This window comes from Bos grunniens, chromosome 6 (genome assembly GCF_055505025.1).
Source record: "Bos grunniens cultivar Pamir isolate PY7600 chromosome 6, Bosgru_T2T1.0, whole genome shotgun sequence".
Taxonomy (NCBI): Eukaryota; Metazoa; Chordata; class Mammalia; order Artiodactyla; family Bovidae; genus Bos; species Bos grunniens.
The window spans coordinates 83,581,055-83,593,192 of NC_141170.1; the positions used below are offsets into that span (position 1 = coordinate 83,581,055).

A 12,138-nucleotide genomic window follows, 5' to 3' on the forward strand; every position below is an offset into this window, starting at 1 on the left:
TTGCTAGTCTCAATCTTCTTTCTGGCATCTTCTGCTCACCAACTGCTTAATATTGGATGCCTGCAGTTCGGCCCATCTGTCCAACAGTCATTCTAACTTATGTGGTTTACTAAGAAAATGTTTATTGCCATATGAATTATGTATAGTGATGAGAAGTTTTGAAAATCGCCAATATTTATCTTATGAATGACATGGTTGCTTTGTTCTTAAGGAGAAAGTTAATTTCTTGTATCCATGTACCATCAACCAGAGTTGTGATAAACATGTGCAAAAGCAAGAACTTATGTGAAAGGAATGAAGGATAAATGTAATCTCATTAGAACAGGCTCATATTTCATAATATACCAAATTACTAACAGGCATCAAGATCACAGGGAAATCTGAAGGAGAGACTATCTTTGCCATTTTATACATTCTTGTGTTTGTTTTTTTTTTTAATATCGGAAATTCTGAGTAGTCAGGTTTTGTTTTTTTAAAGACTATACCATTTGCACTTGCCTTCAAAAGAAGGAAACAGTCCACATTTAAATGCATAAAACTCATCTTATATGTATTTCTTGACTACTGGAAATGTGCTCGGCAGGTCTGAAGGACAGCAAAGAGTCCAGTGCAGCTGGAGGACAGTGCACCAGGGGAAACGGGGGGCAGGAAATGAAACAATGAAAAGCAGATGACGTGAGGCCTTAACCCCAACCCTTGAGAAAGGGCCTGGATTCATTCTGTGTGATAGGAGGCACTGGATGATGGAAAACAAGAGAGGGATGATTTGACCTGCTTCAGAAGAATTTCTCCTACTAGTGGAGAACAGACTATCTAGGTTGCACGAGTGGAAACAGGGAGATCATTTAAGAGGCAGGGGAAGGAATGCAGGTGAGAAATGATGAAGGCCTGGCCTAGGGTTCTGGCAGTGGAGAAGGGAGACGTGGTGAGATCAGACATATATTTTAAAATACAGGTAAACTAATTAGCTAAAGGACTGGACAGAGGATGTGAAAGGAAAAGATGGTTTTATCCTTAGCAACAAAATACATATGTGTATGGGTGTGTGCTTGGTTACTCAGTAATATCCAACTCTTGGCGACCCCATGGACTGTAGTCCATCAGGCCCAGTCTATTCATGGGACTCTCCAGGCACGAATTCTGGAGCAGGTTGCTATTTCCTTCTCCAGGGGATCTTCCCGACCCAGGGATAGAATCTGTGGCTCCTGCATCCCCTGCACTCCAGATGGATTTTTTACCGCTGAGCCACAGGGAAGCCCCAAATATGTACCATAGGACATATCTGCAAATGCTAAGAGATCTAAGTGAGGTGAAATTATTATGCATTTCAGCAGTAAGGGAAAGTTTTTGGAGTTCTGAAGGCTTGAGCTGGGCTTTTCAGCCTGGATAAAATTCATATAGGAGTCATAAAGCCTTCTCAAAGTTATGGTAGAATGAACGAACTTACATACTGTTTTAAGTAACTGGAAGGTCTTTTGAAGACACTTGTCTGTCTCAACTGCAATTTTCTTGAGTAACTGTGGAACATATGGTTGAATAGGAAGGAAGGATCTTGAATAACAGGATTAGGTCTTGGGGTTTGATTCTATGGGTAGTGGACATGGTTAATGTTCAAATTTCCAGAATACTAAAGGAAGTACTGTCAAAGTCATTTCATGTATGCCAATGACAGAAATTTATGGAGATGCATTTATAAAAATTTTGAATTCTGAAAAGAGTAAATAGAGTTCTAAAGAAAATGCAACCATAAATTGCATTTTGCACACACACACTGCACATTCATATAAAACCATCAATGATAACATAAGCACTTCCCTCCAGTAAGTCTTTACAGTTTCTTTTTATAAAGGCATCAATTAGTTTCAAATAAGAACAAGAAATATGTGGAGGGAAGAAATTTCATTCTTTCTATAAAGAATGAAAACAATATCTAAAAAGAGGCACTTTGGGAATTTTTTTCCCTCTTAAAGCCTTTTTGTTTTAATCATAGTTGCCTATATTTTTAAGTGTGAAAAACTAATTTTTATTTGCAAATGTAACTAAATTCTACTTTCAAAAATATACAATATTGGTTCAATTCTTGTTATATTTCAATAAACTTTTAGGTCCAAAAATGTAATTTATATTGAAATTTGACCCTAGCAATTTGGGATGATCAGATTTGTTAGTTGCTATTAACCAAAGGCAGTACCTATTAATGAGATGATATTCAGATTATAGAGAGGCTAAAGAATGTAAGGTCCTCCTAGTCCAGGGACAAAGCTTTTGTTTCTTTATAAAATAAACTGAACACTGAAGATGGAGCTATCTTCTTCCAATAGAAATAAACTGACTATAGTAAAAAGTCTATCAAAAAGTGACACTTTTGCAACTTCCTGTGTATTATAAGAGAGGTTAACAAAAACATTGAGAGGTTATTAGTAATTCTGGGGATTTGGTCATGCTGTGGGCATGCTGGTACTTCACTGGTGGCTCAGATGGTAAAGAATTCACTTGCAATGCAGGAGACCTGGGTTCAATCCCTGGGTTGGGAAGATCCCCTGGAGAAGGGAATGGCAACCCACTCAAGTATTCTTGCCAGGAGAATCGACAAAGGAGCCCAGTGGGCTACAGTTCACGGGATCACAAACAGTCAGACATAATTAAGTAACTAAGCATGTGTCCATATACTGAAATGAGAAAGGCAAAGTTTTGAGGATACGTGAGTATAAGAAGATGACCTCTTTCTCAGAACCCAAAATATTTATAATCACATTTTGTAAAAAGATTTGGCAAAGTCAAATTGTGAGTAAGGCCCTAAATGAGTAGATATACTTGCCAAAAAAGAGAGAATAAATAATTTAATTCAATTGGGATGAACACTCCATTACTCTTCAAAAACCTTTGTTAAAATTTATCTTGAAATTTGGATTTCCAATATTCCAAATATTTGGAAACAAATATTATTAGATAGCAAAATAGACTTTATTATTAGATAGCAAAATAGACTTGCTGAAATAGTTTTTTAATTTTGTTTGATAACTGTGATCAAGAGGAGTAAATGGAAAAAGTGTACCATAACCAGAATTTTTTGAGAAATAATACGAGACTATGAGTGGTATGACATCTCACTCAGAGACACCCTTACTTCAAATCTGAAGGAAAGAGAAGCAGCTGGAGATGCAATCTTCAAACACAGGCAACACTATGAGTAGACAGACTCCTACATACTCTCACCGTGATTAACAGCTAGATGTCAATGCCTAAAGCAGAAGAAATTGGTCTCCTATATCCCCATATTTCTGATGATGCCTGGCACAGTATTTTACACATGGCATGATTTTAACAAATATGGATCAAAGAAATGGATGAATAGATAGGTGAGTGGCTGAACAGTAAATACTATACTTGTATTCTTCAGTACCTATAAAGCTAAGATGACTTTTGTTTTTCAATCAGTTGAACAAATATAAGCGGGAACTAGGGCACTAAGAAGGAAATTAGTCTCTTTAAGTTCTAATTACAGTTAAAGCAGAAGAATGCTTAGTCAAATAAATGTTGAATAGTGTATGATATTACAAATCCCATTTATTATTCTTTTGTTATGAATGCAATACATACTTATTAAAGGAAATTGAAGAAAGTATAAGTAAACAAAGGAAGACAATAAAATGACTGTAATCTGTGACCTGGAAATAATCACTCAGTCACAGTGTTTCCTCAAGGGGTTTTTCTGATTGGTACGATGCCTGGGGAGCACCACTGGCATTTAACAAGAAGGCCCAAGGCTGAGAAACATCCCACAGTGAATGAGAGAGTCCCCAAAGCAAAGAACTGCCCAGTTGGAAATGCAGAGTGCTGCATTGAGAACAATTGAGAGTCTGGCACATTCACTTCATGTCTTTGTACACATGCATCACACACACAGTTGTTTTTTTAATAAAGGTGGATTATACTATACAAACTGTCCATATTGTTTTATAATCTGCTCTTTTCACTTGCTGCAGCAAGAGTATCCTTCCTCTCCATCAGTTATTCTTCCACACCAACATTTTGACGACTGCTCAGCGTAACCGCTCTAAGGATCAACCAGAATGCCTTAAACTAAGTCCCTACTGTCAAACTTCTAGCATATTTTAAAAACTTCATATGATAATCAATGCTGAAGTGAGCATCCTTATATAATTTTTATGATCATTTAAGTTCTCTGAAGTGAAACTGCTGATTTGAAAAATATGCATAATATCAATGTTTTTAATATAGATTTCCAATATGACCTCAAGAATGATTTGAATCAATTTTTCTCCAACCCTTCTGTTGAAAGAACATCTCCAACATAGAGTGGCTGAAAATGTAGCACCAGCTGAAGGCACTGTGATCCAAAATAATAGCTGGTCCCTTTTCTATCCCACATCCAAGTAGGTACCGGGACTCATTGTTGAGACAATTAAACTAAATCATGAAAGTTCAAGTACCAGACTGTTTCATTATTCTTCCATCAATAAAATACAAAAAGAAAGAAGAAGAAGGGATTTTCAGGGGAACAGATATGAAGTGGAACACTAGGGTTAGTCTTTTCTCATGAACCCTCCTCTGTGGAGGCAGGTGGTACCTCATGAGGTTGCAGATGTCTGTCAGCAGAGAGACTGGCGTCTTATTCCCTGACAGGATGCAACCTGAGAAGCAGGGCCTGCTGAGCTTTCCTGGTGCCAACAGAGTATGAGCCCACAACCTCTCGGACCTGGGGACTGACATACTGCATTGGAGAGTTCAGTTTCCATCGCCCGCACGTGCCCTGACTCCTAAGAGTTAAGGCTGATGTGGGAAGGCTCCTAGGTTTCCCATGGGTCCAGATAAGGCCTTGAAAAGAAGTGTTGGCCAGGGGTCGGCTAGCAAAGATGTGAAGACAATGACAGGGCAGCATGCTTGTCCCAGACCCCTGAGATGAGGCAGTGACCAGTCCAGCCAATTTAGGCCATGTTGGAGAGTCACCAGGATATCAGTGGCTGTGTGAAATGAGACCCACACCCCCTCAAGAGCAAAGATATTCCTACCCACATCTATCATACCTTCCCCCTCTACAGACCTACCTTCCCATTTCAGCTGAACTTGGGGGAAAGGGAAATTTGAGCTCCTGGTAAGCTCTAGCAAAAAATAAATCTTGATTTGATTGAATGTTTATAAAATGAGTCTGTTTTACATTGGAAATAACTAAAATAAGTTTAAATACAAGGCCTTAAAGATGAAACTAAGCCTTAGTGCTTATCATGAAGTTGTTAAAGTCAGATGAGCTTGAGGTTGTTCCTCCTCTGGAAATGCTCTCATTCTAGAAATTGTTGGCATGGAAAGTTAGCTTGAGGAAGCCCTCTCTGGTCCTTTTCCTTTTGATGGACTTCCTTGCCTTTGAGTAAAATGGAAAAGGGCCAAGAAGATGCCTAAGCCAATTTTCACAATTGCAAACTACTTAGACTTGCCCCCATCTGGAAGCTCTATCGGAACTGGGTACCAAAGCTTCATAAGAACAGAGTCCTTTTCTTGGCCTTGCCCCAGGGAAAATGGGCTTCCCAGGTGGAGCAATTGGTAAAGAATCTGTCTGCCAATGCAGAAGATGCCTGTTCAATACCTCAGTCGGGAAGATCCCCTGGAGTAGGAAATGGCAACCCACTCTGGTATACTTGCCTAGGAAATTCCATGGACAGAGGAGCCTGAAAGACGTGGTCTCAAAAGAGTCAGATACAACTTAGTCACTGAACAACAACAAAGGATCTTCTAGAAAATGAGTATAAAAGAGGATTTGGATATGGGATGCTGAGTCCTCATAATCTCTCTAAACACCTCTAATCCAGAAGCAAAAAAGCAAGTCGTAAGAAGATGAGGCACTGAGTGAGTGGCAAAAGTTTCAGTTAGCCTGGGGCACCTCAAATCTGTGTTCCACAGAATACCCAGTACTACTCTCCATGGGTTTTACATCAAAAAAACACAAGGAAAGACAGCAACTATGCCACTAACACAATATATTAGGGCTCTAGAGTCTCCTCAGTTTAAAAGAAAGATTGCTAACTTTGTTTTCTCCAGCATTTCCCAAAATTATTTCTTTCCAATTTTCAGTTCAGTTCAGGCACTCAGTCATGTCCGACTCTGTAACTGTGTGGACTGCAGCACACCAGGCCTCTCATCCATCACCAACTCTCGGAGTTTACTCAAACTCATGTCCATTGAGTCAGTGATGCTATCCAACCATCTCACCCTCTGTCGTCCCCTTCTCCTCCTGCCCTCAATCTTTCCCAGCATCAAGGTCCTTTCAAATCAGTCAGTTCTTTACATCAGGTGAACAAGTACTGGAGTTTCAGCTTCAACATCAGTCTTTCCAATGAACATTCAGGACTGATTTCCTTTAGGATGGACTGGTTGGATCTCCTTGCAGTCCAAGGGACTCTCAAGAGTCTTCTCCAACACCACAGTTCAAAAGCATCAATTCTTCAACACTCAGTTTTCTTTATAGTCCAACTCTCACATCCATATATGATTACTGGAAAAACCATAGCCTTGACTAGATGGACCTTTGTTGCCAAGGTAATGTCTCTGTTTTTTAATATGCTGTCTAGGTTGGTCATAACTTTTCTTCCAAGGATAAGCATCTTTTTATTTCATGGCTGCAATCACCAACTGCAGTGATTTTGGAGCCCCCAAAAATAAAGTCTGACACTGCTTCCACTGTTTCTCCATCTATCTGCCATGAAGTGATGGGACCGAATCCCATGATATTCATTTTCTGAATGTTGAGCTTTAAGCCAACTTTTTCACTCTCCTCTTCCATTTCCATAAAGAAGCTCTTTAGTTCTTCTTCACTTTCTGCCATAAGGGTTCCAAATTTAACATGTAATAATCATTGGAACTGCACTGGGGAAATCGAATGCAAAATAATAGCAGTATGACTTTATTTTATTTATATAAATAGATTATTCAGACTTCCTTGGTGGCTCAAACGGTAAAGCATCTGCCTACAATACAGGAGAGATCCAGGTTCAGTCCCTGGGTTGGGAAGATCCCCTGGAGAAGGAAATAGCAATCCACTCCAGTACTCTTGCCTGGAAAATCCCATGGATGGAGGAGCCTGGTAGGCTTCAGTCCATGGGGTTGCAAAGAGTCAGACACCACTCAGCGACTTCACTTTCTTTCTTTTTTTGTGTTTGAAATTCACTTGTTAAACATCATCAAAATATAAACAAATATAGAAGAGACCTTCTACAATCACTAATCTAACACAACTCAGGGAAAATGTAGGCTCCTTCTTCACAAAACGTTTTAACTACAATGCATTACAGTTGGTTGTCTATTTCTTGTCCGCAATATCTCATCTCATTTATACTCTCACTTTGTGCAGTTACAGACAAGTAGGTTTGGTTCAGAAAGGTTAAATGAGTTGCCAGAGGTCTGGAAATGCATAATTGAACAAACTGGCCTAAAAGTCAAGCCATTAAACAGACTCAAAATATTCTGAACTCATTTAGTCCAACACGTTTATTTCACAGATGAGAAAATCCATGCTCAGAGGGATGAAATGACATCATCCAGAGAGACAGGAGCAACTCCATGTTCCCTGACTTAAAAGTGCATGCACTCTGCACTCAGCCATGCTTCTCCTAAATGTGACCAAATCCAATAGTGTGGATAAGCCAGGTGCTCAGTACGAAGACCGGAGAAGGCAATGGCAACCCACTCCAGTACTCTTGCCTGGAAAATCCCATGGATGGGGGAGCCTGGTGGGTTGCAGTCCATGGAATCGCTAAGAGTTGGACATGACTGAGCGACTTCACTTTCACTTTTCACTTCAATGCATTGGAGAAGGAAATAGCAACCCACTCCAGTGTTCTTGCCTGGAGAATCCCAGGGACGGGGGAGCCTGGTGGGCTGCCGTCTCTGGGGTCGCACAGAGTCGGGCACGACTGAAGCAACTTAGCAGCAGCAGCAGCAGTACAAAGACAGAGACCAGTTAGCTATCATAGAAAGCAGTTTTAGTCAGAAGACTTGTGATCTGCCCTTGATTCAAACACCAATATTAGTTTCCTTTTTCAGGAAGAATACTATAGAATAAGGATTGTTATTATAAGCAGTTATTAATATTTAATGGAGATTATTTTTTTAAGTGCTTATTTTATATATATTGCAATGTTAGAAATTAAAGATGAAGTCTTTTTAGTAACATTATATGTTTTGTGTGATGATTATATTAAGCCCTAAACTCAGTGACACACACAGGAAGTACATGCTTTTCCCAATTTTGCTACAGATAGTAAATAATATATAACCCACTGCATAATAACTGAGGCCTTAAGGCAAATCTGTGTGTGCTCATTCAGGAAACACATATGGCATGAAATAATACAGTGTATGATGAAAGGGCAATTTTCTGCTTTTTTATAAAATGCATATACATGTGAATTGCAGAAGATATGCTAATAGGGCTTCTCGGACTTACATCATTCCCTTGTGAGCACAAACAGTTAAATTCTATGTGATTTTCTTAAATTACAAATTCACATTATTCTCAGTCCCCAAAGCTGCAACTGAATTCATTCTTATGAACTGAGATCCAAATACATTCACCATATTGTGTAGGTGTGAAGAACACAAAAGAGAAATAAAATAGTTTCCATCTTTAATCAGGAAGATAAAATATATATATCCCTTCTTTTTATGTTTGTATTTATTCAATTATTTATTTATCCAAACAGTGTCTCAGTGTTCTTTGTATTAATGTACACTACAACCTTAATAGGAATTAAATAATACTTTTGGAATTTTTAAAACATCTCTTAAGTGATACTAGAACTACCAGGTAAAGAAGAATATTTAAATTGCAACTTACATATACAAATGTTTGGTAAAGTTTTAATAAATTTTTTTAAATAAAAGAATTATCTCATATTTGAGTTATAAATTACTAATTTTCCCCTCAGAGAAGAACAATTAGATTGATGAATCACCTAACTCTAGTTCTCATAATTGTGTATTTGCATGCAAAACACAATTGGCATCTCATTTGTTTTTATTCCTCTGAATTCAAATAAACAAATTTTGTTCTAGATTTGTATTTTGAATGTTTTGAGAACCTAGGATCTCTTTTTATATTGTACCTTGACAAAGTAAAAATCACCAAACACTTCCCGAAAATTAGAAAACTAAAAGCCTTTATCTGACGGGACAAAAAATCAAATTATTCTTACTTTTTAGGAACATGCAAGTTGATTATCACTGAAGTATGGAATAAGATTACTGTATGCCATAATCAATAAACACATCTTACTCATTTTATTCCTGCCACTTAAAATTATTAATGTTATTTTCCAGGCTTTTGATTAAATTACAAGGTGAAAATATGGCTCAGATGGTAATACAAGTTAAAAAAAAACCTAAATTTAAAATAATCTGACATATAATAGTATCTGGTTAATGCATGTGTGTGGGCTCAGTCGTGTCCAACTTTTTGCAACCCCATGGACTGTGGCCTGCCAGGCTCCACTGTCCATGGAATTTTCCAAGCAAGAAAACTGGAGTGGGTTGCCACTATCAAGAATATTGTGAATTTTGCATGTGAAGGACTGGTAGCAGTAGACGTTAACCACAGGCACAATGAAAATTAATTCATAGAAGTATGAACATTGCTCTCACACAGCATTCGGCAGAATTTTAATCCATGTGGAAATGGCAACCCACTCCAGTATTCTTGCCTGGAGAATCCTATGGACGGAGGAGTCTGGTGGGCTACAGTACACAGGGTTGCAAAGAGTCGGACATGACTGAGCAACTTCACTTTCACTTTCAAGCATTTATGAAGGAATAAACCAAATGTACAAATATTATCTGAAGCTGTTCGATGGTGTGCCTTGGAGCAGTTCTATCACACTCTTCCTGTATTTCTCTAACAAACAAAACTATCATCACGATCAGTTCTCTGCAGACTAAAATTGGATCTGCAGTCATGTATATTTTGCAGGGTTGTGATGCTTACAAATTATTAACCACTGGTGCCAGAACTCAGGTGCAAGTCTTTTTATGTTCCTGTGTCTCAACAACTAGAATATTGTGGCTCTTATCTCCATGTGCATGAGGTGATTCCATAGTATGCTGTCAAAAACAAAGGATAGTATTTATTGAAAGGATAAGTCTCTCTCATTTCAAACAAAGTGTTTTTCCTATGATGGATATATACGTGTTACAAAAACAAGTTCTCAAAGACCAAAGATGCTCCTTTTTCCCAGGGGTTAACAAATCAGTCACCTGCCTGGATTTTACATTCCTTGGGACCAGAGCCATTCACGTGGTATTCAACTTTGCATTCCCCATAGTGCCCAGCTGAGCAACCAGCACATACAAATACCTATTAAATGACTGAATGCTATTGAATTGTAATGAAAATGTAATCCTAATTCTATGTCCCTTATAATCTTGTATGTAATTAGAAGGTGCTTTCCTGCTTACAACTTTATAAGATTAAGAGTCATTAGGAAACATGGCTCAGCGGGTAAAGAATCCACCTGCAATACAAGAGACACAGGTTCAATCCCTGGATCATGAAGATCCCATGGAGAAGGAAATGGCCACCCACTCCAGTATTCTTGCCTGAAAAATCCCATGGACAGAGGAGCCTGGTGGTTTACAGTCCACGGGGTCACAAAGAATCTGACACAACTGAACAACTAAGCATAGGAATCATGATTCATCCATCAAGAATCTGATGAAATATTAGATAAGAGAAATCCCTTCATAAGAGATGAGTTTCTAAATGGAGACAGTTTACACAGCATTAGTAGGCTTTCATAAAAGTATAGAATATAGACTTTTACATACTACATTGCAAAATATTATTGATTATAGTCATTTTGAAACAAAGCAATTGGGTAAATTAGGTTTCTCCCCTATTTACCACATTATGTTTTAATCAAAGATTACAATGATATTAATAGCATACACTTGTTTCCACCACAAACACAAATCAGGCAGTGCATTGTTCACCAAAGCTTTTAGTTTAGGTTTAAATACAATGAACAATTATGTTGGTTATGCTCAAGCACAAGGAAGGACTCAAACTAATTATTTGAGAAAATATATTATTTCAATTATTAAAAAACATTAAAGGAAAATGTTTACTGTAAATTAAAATATTTCACTAATCTTGACATCTATTACCACCTTATAAACAATAATAAAATCATGTATATGATATGTGTATACTTCAAAGAAATCTGAAAGGTCACCTTTGACCTTTGGCTTATTTGTGAAATCAGCCTTAAATGAATTAGCTGATGGCAACATTCATCATCTGATTAATCATTTAATTAAAAGGTCTGTGGTACTCCAGTGTTCCCATACAAATGTGTATCAAGCTAAACATGACAGCTCTGGTAAATCAAGGAAAATAAGGACACTTAAATGTTATAAATCATAATGTCAATCTGACATTTTTCATTTCAGCTTTGTCTTATTCACCTCATACATATTAAGGTAGGATCACAGAGTATACATGCTTCTACATATTTGACATCAACATTTTCTAGGATACTGTTTATTTATAATCTCAGCTAATTTTTCAAGATGGCACTGTTTAGGAACTTTATTCTGGCTCTGAAGAAAAAAACAGATGAAACCTGAATATTTCAATATTTCAAGTATCTGAGATTATAAAAATTTCAAGTTTATTTCTTGCACAAAATCTATTCATCTCCATGTACATAGGTCAGTGCCTAAATGGGATGTGATAATGAAGTTGACTGCTGTACTAATGGCAGAAAGCCAAGAGGAACTAAAGAGCCTCTTAATGAAGGTGAAAGAGGAGAGTAGAAAAGCTGGCTTAAGACTCAACATTCAAAAAAAGAAGATCACGGCATCTGGTCCCATCATTTCATGGTAAATAGATGAGGAAAAAATGGAAACAGTGACAGACTTAATTTTCTGGGCTCCAAAATCACTGCAGACAATGACTGCAGCCATGAAATTAACGCTTGCTCTTTGGAAGAAAAGCTATGACAAACCTAGACCACATATTAAAAAGCAGAAACATCACGTTGCCAACAAATATCCATATCATCAAAGCTATGGTTTTTCCAGTAATCATGTATGGATGTGAGACCTGGCCATAAAGAAGGCTGAGCACCAAAG

General features: G+C 37.7%; 1 protein-coding gene across 20 annotated transcripts in view; it reads right to left on the reverse strand.

Moving 5' to 3' along the window:
* Window positions 1-12,138, reverse strand: part of SNCA (synuclein alpha) — a 148,867-nt gene that overhangs the window by 112,300 nt on the left and 24,429 nt on the right. For 2 of the 20 annotated variants that reach the window (XM_086406499.1, XM_086406498.1), the window contains exon 5: window positions 9,271-10,107. The exons of the other annotated variants lie outside the window; for them this stretch is intronic. In XM_086406499.1, coding sequence (XP_086262625.1) covers window positions 10,018-10,107 — 90 coding nt within the window. In that variant the 3' untranslated portion in view covers window positions 9,271-10,017. Of the gene's footprint in view, window positions 1-9,270; window positions 10,108-12,138 lie in introns of those variants that run through there. 20 annotated transcript variants of the gene reach the window in all.